The 18182-nt window shown below is 48.3% G+C and overlaps 1 protein-coding gene across 2 annotated transcripts; it reads left to right on the plus strand.

The window, feature by feature from the left end:
- Positions 1 to 14115: 14115 nt before the first annotated feature.
- Positions 14116 to 16996, plus strand: LOC136464095 (myb family transcription factor MOF1-like). 2 transcript variants are annotated; one of them, XM_066463052.1, is made up of 6 exons: positions 14116 to 14355; positions 14579 to 14655; positions 14817 to 14853; positions 15235 to 15322; positions 15449 to 15713; positions 16670 to 16996. In XM_066463052.1, the coding sequence occupies exons 1-6, from the start codon at positions 14220 to 14222 to the stop codon at positions 16994 to 16996; spliced, it is 930 nt and encodes a 309-aa protein (XP_066319149.1). In that variant the 5' UTR covers positions 14116 to 14219. The 2 variants fall into 2 exon arrangements, with proteins under 2 accessions (XP_066319149.1, XP_066319150.1); XM_066463053.1 differs by having other exon boundaries at positions 15449 to 15704.
- Positions 16997 to 18182: the final 1186 nt, after the last annotated feature.

An 18182-nucleotide genomic window follows, 5' to 3' on the forward strand; every position in this document is an offset into this window, starting at 1 on the left:
GAATAGGTGAGTGAAGCTACCTGAGCCCTTTTTGAGGGGTCCTACCATGTTGAGGCCCTAGACCACGAACGACCAGGTGATGGGGATGGTTTGAAGCTCCTATGTCAGCAAGTGCGTTTGCCGAGCATAGAATTGGCATCCCTCACACCTGCGGATGACCTCCTCTACACCTCGTAGTGTGGTGGGCTAGTAAAAACCATGGCAAAAGGCTTTTCTTACTAGTGACCTTGGGGCTGCGTGATGTCCGTAGATTCTGGCATGGACCTCGAGGAGGAGCTGCTTGCCTTGGTCGGTAGGGACACACTTCATGAGTACTCCTGACAGACTTCGTTTGTAGAGTTCATAGCCAAACATGATGAATGTCTTGGGGCATCAAGAGATCCATTGTGCTTCAGTCCTTTCAGGAGGGAGAATCTCCTTGAGGAGGTAGGCGAGTAGCGGCGCTCGCCAGTCAGCTTGATCGAGTGCCAACATGGCGATGTCGACGGCTGACGTCGTCATAGAGGTATTGGGGTCAGAGCCCCTGAGCATTAGGTCAGCATCGGGGTGTGTCTAGATCAAACCTTCTAGGATGCGGGCAAATGGTTCATGAAGGTCGTTGATGAAGACCCTATCCGGAGATGAAACCCGCCTGACAGCCAATTTTGTGAGAAAATCAGCGGCATCGTTGTCCTTTGGGGGGACATGGTCTAGCTCGATCCCCTAGAATTTGTCCTCGAGCTTGCGCACCTCTTGGTAGTATGCTGTCATGAGGGGGCTTTTGCAGGAGGACTCCTTCATGACTTGGTCGACAACCAACTCTGAGTCACCGTGAACGTAGAGTCACGTAGCGCGGAGCTCGATGGCGATGTGTAGTCCATTGATGAGGGCCTCGTATTCTATGGTGTTGTTTGAGGCCAAAAAGTGGAGGCAGATTGCGTAGCAGAGCCTACTCCCATCTGGGGAGATCAGAACCACTCTAGCCCCCGAGCTGGATGCCATTACAGACCCATCGAAGTACATCGTCTAGTACTCGTGGGTGACGTCTAGGGTCGGGAGCTGGACCTCCGTCCATTTGGCGACAAAGTCCATGAGAGTCTGAGACTTAATAGCGGTACGGGGGATATACATAATGTCATGGCCCATTAGCTCAAGTGCCCACTTGGAGATTCATCCCACGGCGTCGCGGTTGCGGATGATGTCGCCGAGTGGGTATGAAGTGACGACCGAGACATCGTGGTCGGTAAAGTAGTGCAGGAGCTTCTGGGTCGCCATCAACACGGCGTATAGGAGTTTTTGCACCAAGGGGTACCAAACCTTGTTGTCGGTGAGTACCTCCCCAATGAAGTATATGGGTCGTTGGACCTTAAGGTGGTGTCCCGGCTCCTCCCTTTTGACGACTAGGGCAGCGCTCACCACGTGGTTGCTTGCCACGACATAGAGGAGGAGGGGTTCTCCTCGTTCGGGAGTGACGAGGATTGGGGCCGACATTAGTGATGCTTTGAGGCTCTCCAAAGCCTGTTGTGCTTCCTTAGTCTAGACAAAAATGTCTATCTTTTTGAGAAGCTTGTAGAGAGGCATCCCCCGTTCGCTGAGCCGGGAGATGAATTGGCTCAGGGTGGCCAAAGAGCCGGTGAGCCTCTGTACGTCCTTGACGTTGCGTACGGGGCCCATGTTGGAGATGGCCATGATTTTTTTGGGGTTGGCCTCGATGCCACGTTCGGACACGGTGTATCCAAGCAACTTCCCCTTCGAAACCCCAAAAACACATTTTTTGGGGTTCAATTTGATGTTGAACCTTCGGAGGTTCGTGAATGTTGTGGCCAAGTTTGCGATCAGGTCACAAGCTTGAGCCATTTTGACCACTATGTCATCAACATAGATAGCGATGGTTTTGGCCACTAGACTTGGTCAGGCTGATCGAGTGGGTCGATTTGATCGGTGAAGCATTACTGCATGCACCGTTGATAGGTGGCGCTAGCGTTCTTCAGACCAAAATGCATGGTTATGTAACAGTACGAACCATACGGAGTGATGAATGAGGTCGTGAGCTGGTCGGACTCTTTCATCGCGATCTTGTGATAGCCTGAGTAGGCATCTAGAAAGGAGAGGATTTCACATTCTGAGGTGGAGTCGACTATCTAGTCTATGCGTGGTAAAGGAAAATGGTCCTTCGGACGTGCCTTGTTGAGGCCAGTATAATCAATGCACATTCTCTATTTCCCGATCTTCTTTTTAACAAGAATAGGATTGACGAGCCAGTCAAAGTGGTATACCTCTTTGATGAATCCGGCAGCTAGGAGTTTGTTGACCTCCTCGCCTATGGCCCTGTGCCTCTCATCGTTAAAGCGACGCAGGCGTTGCTTGGTGGGCTTCTAGCCCAGGATGAGGCGTAGTGCATGCTCAGCGACCTCCCGTTGTATGCCTAGCATGTCGGAAGGTTTCCATGCGAAGACATCGCATTTGGCGCGTAGAAAGTTGGCGAGCTCGCATTCCTATTTGGCCAGGAGCTGGGTCACGATCCGCAATGTCTTGGTAGGGTCAGTGGGGTCGATCCCCATCGCCTTAGTTTTCTCGAGTGGGTAGAAGGCAGTCGAGGAGGTTGGCTTGTTGTAGTCTGAGACTGCTGGGGTCAACAACTCCCCGAGCCACGGGAGCTCAGATGAGTTGATGATGGCAGTGGCAAGCTCGAAATGCTCATGGTCGCACGTGTAGGCGTGCAAAAAGGTGATACCCACGGTGATGACGTCGTTTGGTCCTGGCATCTTCAGCTTGAGGTAGATATAGTTGGGGATCACCATGAACCTGGTGTAGCATGGCCACTGTAGGGGACCATGACGCCTAAGAGAGGGTTGAATTAGGCAACTTAAAAAACTAACTCTAAATTGTGGCCTCTTTTTCTAACCCTAGCAAAACCTATGCAACAGATAAACTATCTAGATGTGCAACTACGATTTTGCTAGTGTGTTGTTATCTCTACCACAGAAGGAGTAATACAATCAATGTAAATGTGGAAGCTAAAGGGCAAGGTAGAGATATGCAAACTCCCGTGGACGACTCCGGTATTTTTACTGAGGTATCGAGAAGCACGCAAGCTTCTCCCTAGTCCTCGTTGGAGTCCCTCGCAAGGGCCAAGCTCCTAGTCAGGTAACTCCATGGATAGCCTCGGGCTTTCCCCACGTGCAAGTGGGTCTCCGATGTGCCTTTTGGATGCTCCCCGCCGTTTTCACTATCAAGCTTCTGGCCAAAACACCGCAGGCCTTGTTCCCTCTAATACACGATGGCAGCCACACCACAACCATGGTTGGTGTGATCTCGCAAGACTACAAGCCCCTCTGATGTACAACAATGGTGCGCGCAAGCACCGAGTGATAAGAGGTATGCAAACCTCACTAAACACTAGGCCTAAATCTAGAGCAAGTGCATAAGCAGTGGTCTAATCAACCTAAGCACTTCGCAAAGCACCTACGCTAATCACCTAATGAATCACTAAGCACTATGCAAGTGGAGATCACTAAAATGATGTATCAACACCCTTGATATGTTTCCTTAGCTCCACACACCTCATTTGGCTAGTTGGGGGTTGTATTTATAAGCCCCACTGAGAAAGTAGCCATTGGAGACAAAATCCTGCTTTTCTGCTACTGACCGGATGCTGCTGTCGTCCTAACCGGACGTGTCCGGTTGTCCTAACCGTTAGAGCCGTGATCAACAGATCGGACACTGCCAGCGTCCGGTCACTTGCCACCGGACGCCTCCGGTCACAATTTCGCTACTCTAGAACCTCTTTGTACTCGATCGGACGCTGCTACCCTATGTCCGGTCGATTTGCCACTAGCTTCCGTTCCAACATCCGGTCACTGCTGCTGATGCCTGCTGTAGCCGAGTCACTAATCAGAGCATCTGGTCGATCACGTTCCAGCGTCCGGTCCAGCGTCCGGTCATTTCTGTGAGCTCGTATCTTTGCGATCTTGCATCCAGCTTGGTTCCTATCTTCATGCTTGGATTTTGCTTGATATCTTGAGCCTTCTCTTGTGCTTCTAGGGTTTTGCTTAAGGTGTTGATCATCGGATCATCACGTCGCCTTCGTCCAAGTCATGTCTTGCACCCTATTAAACTACAAAACAATCACTTGCAAATTCATTAGTCCAATTTGGTTGTGTTGGTCATCAAACACCAAAATCCAAAGTAAATGGGCCTAGGGTCCATTTTCCTTACAATATCCCCCTTTTTGTGATTGATGACAACACGACCAAAGCAAGCAAATAATAGAATTTTGAAATTTGAAAACTACCTACTTGCTAGTATGCAATGCAAGGGGCAAGGTTATATGATGCTAAAAGATACTACTTGTAAGACTAAAAGATACTACATAAAAACTTAACTTGCCCTTCCAAATGTCCCCATGTGGTATTATGGATGTAAGCCTTGCTTCCTACAAATTATCCTTATTACATAGGCTAATCCATAATCCACTATCCTCCCTTTCTCAGACCATTACCACTTATAGACCATTACCACTTATAAATTATTATGATCTAGCTTTTGGTCCTACAAATTAATGCTTGCTTTTGGTCCTCTAAATTCTCTCCCTTTAGAATCATACACCGAAAAGGAAGACATTAGTAGCACAAGGGAGGGTCAAACTTTGTGAACCTTTGTGTGTAAAGTGGAATAGGTCACAAAATTTGACTCTCACATTATATAGATTAAGCTCCCCCTAAAAATATGCATACATATGGTAGAAGGAAAAGCATATGCATAATTGGCAAATTATTGCTTAAGGGAATTTAATCTATATAATGCATGGAGAAAGCATATAAATATCAAAATGAAATCAATATGATGATATTGGTTTAGAAATACCACATGTGGAAACCAATTTGATTTCTATCACTTGCAATAGGTGGTGGATATTTGAAGTATGATGCTTAACTCCGGGGACTCTATTTTCCTTGCAATCAGACTACTACAGGCATGATCAGCTTGAAAAGGTGTTAGTCTCAAAGCATCCAACTTGTAGAGTAACCTCCCCCTAAATTTATGCACACAAGTATGGAATACTTGTAGGAAACATGCACATTGATTTTAGAATAAAAAATACCACTTGAAAGATGACATCATATGAATGTGAGAGTCATTTTCGAAGGCGATATTTGGGATAAATTACCTACAATTTGGACTTTGGCACATATTAGATGAACAATTGTAAGACAAGCTATGTGCCGTGCTCCTAAACAATTTTAAAACCATGTAGGTTTGCTCCAGGGGTTAAGAATGAAACCGAGCAAGCCTACCATAAGATATACCTAGTGTATGCATGACAAAAGATATAAGCATGCAAATGCAAACGAAGGCATGAAGAGTAACTAGATGCTTAAAGATGCCACTTGTAGGAAATTAAGTCTAGTACCACTTGAAGTAAATTGAATCTAGTTACCTAACATGGGAAGGGGAATTTGGGTCCATAGTATTCACTAACCCACTTGGCAATGATTTTGTCCATCATGATGCACCTCATGAAATGCATCCATACTTTTCCAAGTCTCCAAATTCCCCAAAGTCCATTGGACTTCTCACTTCTCTTTCGGGATCCAAACCTTCTTGGTGCTCTTCAAATTGGAAATGATCTCCTTTGGCACCCAAAAGAGTTTGACCCCATTGCTAGCTTGCTTGTTCACCTTGATGGCCACCACCTTGTTATTTTTCTTCTTCCTCAAGAAATAAGGTGTGGAGGCCTTCTTGTCCACCTTGTTGGTGTAGGTGTTGGAGAGCTCACTAGTTTGCTTTTTCTCTTTCTTCTTCACTCCTCCCCCATTCTTCACCTTGCACTCAAAGGACTTGTGACCTTCCTTGTGGCACACGTAGCAAACCACGGTTTGTCCTTCATCAAGCTTCTTCACTCCCTTGACGGTGTTATCTTGATGAAGTTGGGCTTACTTCGCCTTGCCTTTCTCTTGAGTCAAGTCCTTGGTGAGGCGAGCTACTTCTTGCTTGAGTTGCTCATTCTCCTTTGCAATCTCTTGTGTGCATGTATCTACAACAACTTTCTCAACACAAACTTGGTTGCACAAATATGAGTCTAAACATAAATCATTACAAGAAGTAGAGGCATCCTTTTTAGACATGTTAAAGATAGAACTTTTCTTTTTAGATGCCTTGGTGGGGGTTGTACTAATAGCTTCAAGATTAGCAACTTTATTAGTTAGCTCATCACAATGTTTGCACATGGTTTCCATTTTATCAAGCAAACTTTTATAAGCATCTTGTGAGCTAGCTAACTTTTCTTTTAATTTTTCATTTTCTTTACAAGTTGCTCATCATTGATTGTGCATGCATTTGTTGTTGCACTAGCCTTAAGTTGCTCAATTTTAGTAGATAGTTCAACATTGAGATTAGCAAAGTTCTCATATTGTTCAAGCAAAGTTTTGTATGTTTCTTGTGAACTATCTAGCTTTTCTTTTAATTTTTCGAGCTTCTTTTGTTGACTAGTGCAAACTTTAGCATAATTAAGATTTTGTTGCACAATTTCATCATAAGAAGGCATTTCATCATCACTATCACTCTCACTAGAGGATGAGCTTTCATTACCTCGTGCCATAAGGCACATACGAGAAGAGCTTGATGATGAGTGCTTGCGCCCTCGCCTCTTGTGATAGTGTTCTTCTTCACTTGAAGAATCAACCCATGACCTTATTGATGTGAGGGCTTGGTTCTTGCATGCCTTCTTTTAAGTCTTTGGTGTGGGCTTGTTTGGACAAACTTCCACAAAGTGCCCTAACTCACCGCATCCACAGCTTCCTCTCTTTCTTTGCTCATTTCTTTGATTGGTGAAAATGAGATCTTGGATTTCGATGGACACACCCTTGACATTAAGCCTTTGGGTCATCTTCTCCACCTTGTTGATTAGTTTGATTGATTCTTCATCAAGGTCGGAGGTGGAGGAGGAAGATTGATCATCTTCACTTGAATCTTCATCATCATCATCGTCCTCATCTTCTTCTTCATCTTCACTTGAGGAGCTTGAGCTTGAGCTTGTCTCAACTTGCTTGTCCTTCATCTTGTTTTTCTCGCTACATGCGAGAGCTTTGCCTTTGCTCAATGAAGAGGCTTCGTCTTGACCCATCTTACATGACATTTCAAATGCCACTATCTTGCCAATGACTATGTCAGGGGTCATGGTGCTCAAGTTCTCCATATTGTGAAGGATGGTGATGATGCTTACATATTTCTTTTGTGGTAGCATGGAGATGATCTTCCTCATAATGTTCGCATCATCTAGCTTTGTTAATCCGATTGAATTGAGCTCATTGATAATTAGATTCAAATGAGAATACATATCACGAACAAGATCATCATCATTCATTATAAAGGAATCATAATTTTGTTTAGCTAGACAATATTTTTGCTCACGGACATTAGATGTGCCATCATGGAGCTCTTGAAGTTTTAACCAAATTTCATGTGCCGTATTTAAAGTGAACACTTGGTTAAACACATCCATACTAAATGATTCAAACAAGCAATTTTTAGCTCTAGCATTGAAATGAATTTCCTTTTCTTTACTCTTCGTGGGTTTATCGGGATTCTTAATGGGTTTCATCCCGTCACGAGTGACTCTCCAAACACCCAAATCAACCGCCGCAAGATGGCAAGCCATTCTAGCTTTATAATAGGGGAAGTTAGTGCCGTCAAAGTGTGGAGGCCTAGAGGTATCCATCCCAACCACTCTAAATAACGTCGGCTCAACAACGGTTAAGCCAAAGGTCCAAATTGAGCCAACCGGCTCTGATACCACTTGTAGGGGACCATGATGCCTAAGAGGGGGGGTGAATTAGGCAACTTTAAAAACTAACTCTAAACTATGGCCTCTTTTTCTAACCCTAGCAAAACCTATGCAATAGATAAACTATCTAGATGTGCAACTATGATTTTGCTAGTGTGTTGCTATCTCTACTGCAAAAGGAGTAATACAATCAATGTAAATGTGGAAGCTAAAGAGAAAGGTAGAGATATGCAAATTCCCGTCGATGACTTCGGTATTTTTACCGAGGTATCGAGAAGCACGCAAGCTTCCCCCTAGTCCTCATTGGAGCCCCTCGCAAGGAATCCCTCACAAGGGCCAAGCTCCCAGTCGGATAACTCCATGGATAGCCTCGGGCCTTCCCCACGCGCAAGTGGGTCTCCGACGTGCCTTCCAGCAAGCCTCTCTCGAATGCTCTCCGCTGTCTTCACTATCAAGCTTCTGATCGAAACGCCGCGGGCCTTGTTCCCTCCGGTACACGGTGGTGGCCACACCACAACTGCGGTTGGTGTGATCTCGCAAGACTATAAGCCCCTCTGATGTACAACAATGCTACACGCAAGCACCGAGTGATAAGAGGTATGCAAACCTCACTAAACACTAGGCCTAAACCTAGAGCAAGCGCATAAGCAGTGGTCTAATCAACCTAAGCACTTCGCAAAGCGCCTACACTAATCACCTATTGAATCACTAAGCACTATGCAAGTGGAGATCACTAAAATAGTGTGTCAACACCCTTGATATGTTTCCTCAGATCCACACACCTCATTTGGCCGGTTGGGGGTTGTATTTATAAGCCCCATTGAGAAAGTAGCCGTTGGGGATGAAATCCTGCTTTTCTGCTACTAACCGGACGCTGCTGTCGTCCTGACCAAACGCGTCTGGTCGTCTCAACCGTTAGAGCTGCGATCAACTAATCAGACGCTGCCAGCGTCCGGTCACTTGCCACTGGACGCGTCTGGTCGCAATTTCACCGCTCTAGAACCTCTCTATACTCGATCGGTGCTGCTGCCCTGCATCCGATCGATTTGCCACCAGTGTCTGGTCCAGCATTCGGTCACTGCTGCTGACGCCTACTGTAGCCGAGTCACTGATCGGAGTGTCTAGTCGATCACCTTCCAGGATTCGGTCCAGCGTTTGGTCATTTATGTGAGCTCGTATCTTCGCGATCTTGCATCTGGCTTGGTTCCTATCTTCATGCTTGGACTTTGCTTGATATCTTGAGTCTTCTCTTATGCTTCTAGGGTCTTGCTTAAGGTGTTGATCATTGGATCATCACGTCACCTTTGTCCAAGTCATGTCTTGCACCCTATTGAACTACAAAACAATCACTTGCAAATTCATTAGTCCAATTTTGTTGTGTTGGTCATCAAACACCAAAATCCAAAGTAAATGGGCCTAAGGTCCATTTTGCTTACAGCCACCCCTAGATGGCGTGGTAGGACCCTGGGAAGTCCACTACTTCGAAGGTGAGGACCTACGAGTGGAAGTTGGCTTGGTCGCCAAATGTGACGGGCAGGTCGATCTGCCCGAGCGGGTATGCCTGTGTCCCTGGGATCACGCTGTGAAAGGGAGAGCTCACTAGGTGGAGCTTTGAACGAGGGATGCGCATGGCGTCGAGGGTGTTGACATAGAGGATGTTGAGGCCGCTGCCTCTGTCCATCAGCACCTTGGTGAGGCGCTTCTTACAGACAACGGGGTTGATGATGAGCGGGTAGCGACCTGGTCTGACGATGTGGGAAGGATGGTCCCTCTGATCAAAAGTGATCGGAGATTCTGACCTGCTAAGGAAGGAGGGGACGGTCGCTTCAGCGATGCATGTTTCTCTATAGCGCACTTTGTGCTGGCGCTTGGAGTAGATGGGATTGGGGAAGCCATCCCCATCCTTGCCCGTCATGCCTCCTTTCTTAGCTGCTGGCTCCTTGCCCTTTCCCTCTTTTGGTTCGTTGGCCTATTGCAGAAAGCGCTTGAGGAGCTCATAGTTCTTGTAGAGGTTCTTGACAGGGTAGGCATGGTTCGTGCATAGGCTCTCCATGAGCTTGTCGAAGTGGTCAGGCAGGCCCTATTGGGGCTACTTGCCCACGCGATCAGCTACGGCGACCAACGCGAAGTTGGCTGGTCGGCACCAATCCTTCTTGTTCTTTTTGCCCCTCTGCGTGGAGGGCCCCTCTTCTTGGTCCTCGTGCTTGGCCTTGCCCTTGTCCTAGCCTCCGTTGAAGACTGCTTCGACCGCCTCCTCACCGAAGGTGTAGTTCGTGGCGATGTCGAGTAGGTCGTGGATGGTACGGGGCTTCAGGTAGCCAAGCTTGTGGATCAGGGACTCGCAGGTTGTCCCGGAGAGGGAGTTGCATCATTTTAAGAATCTATGGATGTAATCCTATAGGAACTCGTTGGGCTCCTACTGGCAGCTCTTGAGGTCCTAGGAATTCCTAGGGCGAACATACGTCCCCTGGAAATTCCCACCGAAGACCCGCTTGAGGTCCGCCCAGTCACGGATGCTGTCATGCGGGAGGAATTTGAGCCATGCTCGAACATGCTCCCCCACACAGATGAGGAGGTACTGAATGATGAAGTGGTCATCATCCACTCCTCCGGCTCGGTAGGCAAGCCAAAAGTCTTTGAGCCATATACCAGGATTCGTCTCCTTGGTATATTTGGCGACGTTGGTAGGCGGTCGGAAGCGCTGTGGGAACGGCGCTCTCTGGATGCTTTGGCCAAAGGCCCATGGTCCCAGGCCATCCAGGCTGGGACTTCGGTCGTCAGGTCAGCGACCATGCCTAGGGTGTGTTTCACTGCTCCCCTCGATGGTCTGGCCAGGACCCATGCCGCTTGCTCTCACCGCCGCTTGATGGATGTCATCATCATGCCGGGCCTAACGCCAATTGTTGATGACGCTGTGAGCATCTCAGTTCGGCCCGAGGCGTTTGTGCATAGGTGGCCAGTGTGAAGCGGGTGCCAGGTCAGGCCGTGGCGTAGCTGCGCCCTCCTATTCCACGCCCGACGGCCGTAGTGGTGAGCGAATAGAGCGAATCATCTGGTGCATCCCCACTCCTCTGGTGGGGAGAGAGGCCACGAGTCGGTGGTGCGACATGGAGGTTTCCGCCTGTTGAATGGCGGCGGTCTCCACCAGGGCCTGGAGGTTTCGGTGGACCGCCTGCTCCTATGGGTCCATAGGCTCAGGAAGGCCACGCAGAAGCATCGCTGCCGCGGCGATGTTCTAGCCAGCTCGAGCAAACTGTGGGGATCGTTCCCCCCGTCGATGATGTTGCACTAAACCTGGCGGGTGCGACCCCGAGCGCCGCTCGCCGGGTTACGCGCACGGGGTGCAACGTGGTGTGCCGAGCGCACCGACGCAGGTGGTGGCTGGTTCTGCCACCTTTGTCATGGCTCCTCACTATGCTCCTATGCACACGCAAGGGCCTCCGCATGAGGATCTAGAGGGGTGTGGGTCTGTAGAGACTTCGCTACCACCGGCGGCTGTCCTGGGGCGTCCGCCATAGCGCACTCCCAGGACAGAGGGTGGCTGGCCACCATGATGTCATCGACGCTAGAGCCGTCGCTCTCAACATCGTCATCCATGAGGTCGTGGAAAGAGGCGGGAGCATAGCCCACCATCCCCACGAATTTGGATGTGAGAGGGGGCGGCATCAGTATCTTTTGGAGCTCTCGTGTGTACGCGTCCATGGGGGATGCGAGGCCATAGGGGAACCGGTTACATAACGGTCGTTGGGTAGTCTTGTTGGTAGGCAACGTGGATGCATGTGGAAGTCTTGTTGCCCACGCCGTTGGTAGGCAGTTTGTCGGCGCCCAGAACACTGTTGATGGCTGGATGCATGTGGTTGGTTCCATCGTGTTCTTCTAGTATGGCAAATGTCGGCGCCTACCATACTGTAGGTCAAATGTTGGCGCCCACAACACTGTTTGTATTCTGATATGTCTGGAAGGTTGTAGAGCACCCTTCTGATATGGCCTGACAGTACTGCCCTGCAGGTGTGCAGGGTACGGCCCTCGGTATTGCGGTTGACTTGAGAGCCCTATCTTACTTGCTCCGCCTGATTCTTTGGGTCCTTACCGAGCGGGCGTCCCCATTCGGTCATTTCCTAGTCGTCTCCGACTGCGCTGGTTGGAGAAGAGTTGTAAGCAGAGGTTCGGTGGCCTTCTGGTCGGAGAGGCGGGTCGGAGTTAGAAGCGAGCGTCGTTCCTCCTTGGCCAGGCCTTCTGGTCGGAGAGGCGGGCCGGGGTCGGAAGCGAGCATCGTTACTCCTTGGCCAGGCCTTCCGATCGGAGAGGTGGGGTCGGAGTCGAAAGCGAGCGTCGTTCCTCCTTGGCCAGGCCTTCTGGTCGGAGACTGGGTTGCCCTTCTGGCCTATCGTTAGGTATTTGGGCCGGCCCAGGAGTTGCGCGTCATTTGCAACGTCGTCTGCTAGGCCAAGCTTTTTGTTGGGAAGCAGGTCCATGAGGGACCCCGGGTTTATGAACTCGACACCTGGGGTGATCAGCTACACAATCCTAGATATCAAGTGAAGCAACTTAGGAACTGTATAGCTAATTAGGCAAAAACCCTGGCTGTGTCCGGCTGCTTATATAAGCCAGCTTATCAGCCATGGTACAGTATTTTTCTCTCCCAACAAATCAGTCGTACAAATCAGCACAAGCGGCTTATAGACCAGCCGAACAAGGCCCCTAGGATGACCAGTCCTACTATCTCTACTTCTAGGAATTGAAAGGCACACATAAAAAGCACAAGTAGAGAGCGATCAAATCACATAAATGGACACACAAAGATATATGTATGTGGTTTTGTGGCTTTTCGGCCCTCTTGAAGTCGATCAGTCCAAGGATTGTCGTCCCTCTACAAGCTCAATGACCCCTCAAGGTCATCTTCGACATGAGCGCTTTTGTATGACGTGACTCAATCACAAGGTACCCCAACAAGCCTCGGTATCCAATTGCTCTTTGTCTTTCCGACGAAAAACGAGCACAAAAGCCCCTCACAATATTCCTCTAGAGCTCCTCAACAATCTCCAATGAGTGCTGAACGTAGTGGCGGATGCACGTTCAACCTGTGGGGCCACCTGGCCCCCATAGGTTTTGATGCAGCAAATAGACCCCATTGAAGCATATATGGCTTGGCCCCACAGCTCCTACTAGTTGGCCCCACAAGTTTTGATTGCTGGATCCGCCACTGGCTCAAAGAAAGTCCCCTGCCTGTAAGTCAGACATATTGTTGTTAGGGTCAGGCTTCCCAGGACACCAACTAAACAAGCTCTTATTTTGGTCTCGATCTCAAATGAGGAACCCAGTGGTAGCAAAATTTGGTCGCCGCTCGAGCCTCCCGGAGAGAGGGCCTTGTGTCCTCCCATCTCTCTAGACTTTTTTTCTGAAAAAAAAAAAGATAAGCCGTTTGTTGCTCTAGACCTGCGTTATAAACAACAGGATTTTCGAAAACTTGGAGGCTTGGAGCTACCATTAGGCATTTAGGCTATGACATGAACAACACCTGACCTGACGCCTAGAAGGCATCTCCATATGTCTTCTTTTTGCCGAATGCGGCGTGTACACTTTTCATGCGAGTGGGTGCCTCTGCTGTAGAGGTGTAGGATGCGTGGGTGCCTCTGCTCGGCTGGATGCTCGCCCTGCCATTGCCTATTGCACTGGCGGTCTGGCGCACAGCTATCCGTTCCAGCTCTGTTGGGCTGTTGCTCACCACCGCGCCTCTTGTTTTTCTCCCTTGGCTGCAGCTGAAAATGGATATGTAGACAGTAGTAGCTTGGCAAAGCTAGCCAAAGAATGTGCAGGAGGAACGTGCCGCCTGTGACCTGTGACTGTGATAGCGCCATAGCGGCATGTACACTGAGCTGAGAAAAGGCTGCGACGGAATCGAGTAAAAGACCCTGCAGCGTGCCGTTTGTTTCGAACGAGACACGACAGGATTCGAGTTCGTCGTCGTCCTACTTGCTTGTAGGAGTACTACGTAGGTACCATTGTCATACAACGAGTAATCAATGTTGCAACTAGGTAGGTGGCATTGCTAGCTTAGCTTGCAACACCACTGTCCACTGTACCTTACTCTTCTGCGATACCCCTGAAACTCAATGAATCCTGCTAATGATGGCTCTCTCTCGTGACGCGTGGGATCACTATTCAGTATTCACTTGGGGGCCGATGGACCGCCTGCTCCGCTAGCCGCTGGTCCTCTTGTAATCTACAGTCTAGAGGGTAGACACGCCCTGAACGCCCAACGATATATAGACAAGCAACCCGGCCGGCCGCAAGCCCGGGAGGAGAGCGATGCAGTGGAGAACAGGAGCTATCTAGCAGCGACCGAGGCTGGCCGCCAGCGCGCTACCACACGGTGGCACCACGGGAGAGAGGCGAGGCGACTGATAAGGAAGAAGCAGGTCGAAGGCGCTGCCAGCAGCCGAGCGTGAGGAAGATGGGTAGCGCCGGCGGTGGTAGGAACGGGGCGGCGACGAGGCGGTACAACAGGTCCAAGGTGCCCAGGCTCAGGTGGACCAGCGAGCTCCATCGCAACTTCGTCCGAGCCGTCGACTGCCTCGGTGGCCAGGACAGTACGTTCACTTCTGTCTGTGCTCTCTCGATAGCATGCATACATACACGATACATGTCTTTGTTTTGGTGTTCTTCATTTATGGTGTGGATGCGTTCTGATATGAGACCTCTCTCTCTCTGTCTCTCTCTCTCTCTCTCTCTCTCTCTCTCTCTCTCTCTCTTTCCTCGCCAAAATGGCCTCGTTCATGTGCGCTCTTGGTGATCGATGCTGACTGCCTACAGAAGCTACTCCTAAGCTAATTCTTCAGCTCATGGATGTCAGAGGGCTTACCATTGCTCATGTCAAGAGCCACCTTCAGGTTAGTTAGTTTCTTCTCATGCTAACTCAGTAGTACGATATATCATGATGATACGCACGAATTGAATACAATCATGATCAGGAGCTCTTGTTACATATGGCTAAGAACTAATGTGCATTTGCGTTATGCTAACTCGGTTCCTTTTGCTCTCGGTATAACAGATGTACAGAAGTTCAGGACATGACATTAGAAAGAGAGGTGAGAGATACTGCCTTTGTCTTTATTTGTTCCTCTTACAGTCTTACTCCCTGCTCAATTTCTTTATTAGAGCAATCTTCTTAGTTTTTCCCGGTGATGGAGCCTCTTTCTTGGGATTTGGGATTAAGATCCTTAGCTAAACATAGACCATCCTGATACTACTAGTAAACAGCAATCAGTAATTGCAGGATTGCTCGGCACGTGCCATGCATGCATATGTTCTGTTGTCTTGCACTTGCACTTGCACATGTGTGGTGCTAATGGGAACCGGAAAGCCAAACCACTTTGTAGTGCCCTAGCTAATTCTGCACATGAATGCTGTTAATGGAAAGCCAAACCAACTTTATTTCTTACCTCTTCTTTTTTTCATGTTACCATTAGATGTGCAACCACGGCTAGGACATCTGAAGCACTCATTCACCATTGATGAGGGAGGCCCCAAGGAATTCATCTGCCCACCCATGAAAAGGTTTTTCCACCTCTCTGCTGCCGCTTTTATTCATCTCTACCATTCCAACAGAATGATAAAAATCCCTAACCTTTGGCACACGCAAACACCTTTGCCATGCCATCTTTTGCCTGCTTGGATGAACAGGGCAGAGGCAGGGTCAGAAGCTGCAGCCACGGCCACGCACGAAAGCATGCAGGGGAACAGTGACATGGGGGCTCCTGGCATCACCCGGCGCTGCGGCGATGATTACACGCGAGCGATTCCCATGGGCAGCAGCAGGAGGATAACCGAGGGCCTCGGCGGATGGCAGTGGCAGAGGGATGCCGCTCGTGCTGCCACAGCCGCTTCCACCCTGCGAGAGCTGGGATTTTGGGTGCGAGGAACCGAGGAGCCCTTCAAGGTACGGCAGGTAAAAAGAAATAAAAAAGAAAAGCTACTGAAAAGAAGCATTGGGGGGAAAAGAGGGTTATCAAAAGAAGATATCTCTCTCTTGTCTTAACTGCTTTTGCACGCTGATCTTTCTCTTCACATGTCTCTCAAATCGTCTCATCTGCATGCCTTGCTTTATAATTATAATGGAGTACGTACGTGCTTCTGCAACATGGTCATCGTGTTCAGTATCAGGACTCACGTTAGCTGAAATGCATTATGCATACAGCATACGTACATCCCTAAGCTAGTAGTTTTCATTAGCCTCAGCTGTTGCTCTTGAGAAGAATTCTTGGCTTGAAATAGGCGAGCCAGAAAATGGAGGTAAATAAAGCCGGTGATGCAGCAATGCATGAGTGGGTGCTGTTGCCTGTTGCTAGTAGTAGCAGAGGAGTGCCAGAAATGGCTCTTGAGAACCTGAGCCCTCAGGCATTTGCTTCGAACACGTCGACAATGATATGCCAAAAGAAGGGGCTTTTGCAGCACTCGATCTGTTCCCGTTCCACTCCAACCCCTTGCAGCTGCATGCACAAGCAGCGTTGCCATGATGACGGGCGATGTTGCAGACGTGCAGTACAGATGCAGATGCAGATTCAGAAAGAACAAGCCCATTAAAGCTTCTCTGGTGCTTTGCTCCGGCCGACGAGAAAAGGGGAGATGCAAAGGCCAGCGTACCGGCCGTTTGCTTCTGAATTATCATGAAGCACACGAGCACACTATAGTTCCTTGTCGATAACTGTTGATCCTTGCAGCTTCAGTGCTTCACTGCAAAGAAACGGTCTCAATCAAGCAGGACCAAATTCAAATACGAACTAGTTGCATTCAATTGCAGTAAATAAATAAGAAACAAAAAAAAGACAGTACATTTTGTTTTCTATTTACTTAACAAATTGAACGACTTGGTCCTTCTGACTGCTGCTGTGTTTTATTCTACAGAGTGGCAGGCCCATAGCGAATCGTCTCAGCCCTGTGGTGAGGCAGCTATATTCCAAGGAGATCATGTGCGAAAACGGACGCTTCTTGTGTGGCACTGCTGCGACTAGAGACGAAGCGGCCAGGAGACGTTCACCGTCGCGACCGCCAGCCTCCTCCATTGACCCAAAAGCTGTGGCCGCTGTCTCCTGGTCCAGGGAAGAAGGCGGCTGCGTTCTCCCGCCGGTGTCGTCGACCAGCTTGAGTGCATGCTCAGGGCCGTCAGGCAGCTGCATATTCGCCAGGCAGAGAGTTAACTTGGACCTTTCCCTGTCCATATGTGGATCATAGCTTAATCACCGTGCTGAATTTTGTACATCAATGTTCCATGATGCATTGCATGCCGATGTAGTTCCGTTTGGATATCAATGGTAGCGTGCATGCCACAGGTTTGCGGTGATTAGTTGTCAGTCTTTTGGCCCCGCTTTTATTTAACATAACTGGTTGTCTAGAACTAAGTGTGTTGATGAAGATCTGAGGAATGACAGTCCACATGTTCCGTTTTATGTTAGTGGTAAAGGAAAAACTGTCAGCTGGAAATGACCACCAAAGTGGACCTTGTTTAAGACAGATCCTCCCACAAACTTGGGAGGTGTTTGTATCCTAGCTGCTAATGGTTAGAGCAACTCTAAGAGACTCTATATCCTTCCTAATCTATAGGAATAGAGATTTTGGTGAAAAAAAGACCCTCAAATATAATTGGATCGCCAAACATAGACATCTTATATTTTGTATTTCTCGCTAGCCAAAGATAGAGAGCAAGAATGACTCTCTAGAGTGCACACAATATATAGAAAAGCTATAGAAGGTACAAAGATATAGAAAACAATTTTTACACAAACGACTCTCTCCATAATGATTTAGAGAGTAAATTTTAGAAATACTCTTGAAGGTGCTCGCAACTAAAATTAGCATAAGTAGATCCAAGATGTCCTAGTTAATAGCCCAACTAATAGCTTAAAATGAACTACCTAGCTAATAAAAAGCTAGCAATTGACTTTCATAGGCTAAATACTACTGACTATTAGCCGAAGGACCCAAACGACGCTTTGAGTTAATAACACCGCTAATAAAAAGCTATTAGCTGGCTTGCTCATGCTAGCAGCTAATAATTAACGGCCCCGATCCAAACAGGGTCTTAGGACACTTTCAGTGATCCATGTAGGTGAAATGTAGGTGCCCTATTAGGAATACAGTGCGGCTGTCAGCCTGTCCTTACTCTTCCTCCCATTCTGCCCCTTACTTTGGCTGGCAGCTCCTGTACCTGCAGGGATTTCCTGAACAAAGGAGATTCTCCATGTCCTTAAAATGTTTCTACTTTCTTGCAAGCATTCAAATCAAGGATTATGTGTCAATGTTCTTTCAGAAAGTACACCAAGAATTTAGGGGTAAATTGAGGTTACCTAATGCACAATGTCTGGTCATGTTGCATGCCTCTTTGTAATTTTCGTATCAGATATATGTCTCAGCATAGATT

This window comes from Miscanthus floridulus, chromosome 7 (genome assembly GCF_019320115.1).
Source record: "Miscanthus floridulus cultivar M001 chromosome 7, ASM1932011v1, whole genome shotgun sequence".
Taxonomy (NCBI): domain Eukaryota; kingdom Viridiplantae; phylum Streptophyta; class Magnoliopsida; order Poales; family Poaceae; genus Miscanthus; species Miscanthus floridulus.

Bases quoted from the DNA above. Each gene is read 5' to 3' on its own strand.
- LOC136464095 (XM_066463052.1), top strand. From the start codon at position 14,220: ATGGGTAGCGCCGGCGGTGGTAGGAACGGGGCGGCGACGAGGCGGTAC. The intron at 14,656-14,816 runs GTTAGTTAGTTT...TCGGTATAACAG, and splicing joins ATGTCAAGAGCCACCTTCAG to ATGTACAGAAGTTCAGGACA. The intron at 15,323-15,448 runs GTTTTTCCACCT...TTGGATGAACAG, and splicing joins ATCTGCCCACCCATGAAAAG to GGCAGAGGCAGGGTCAGAAG.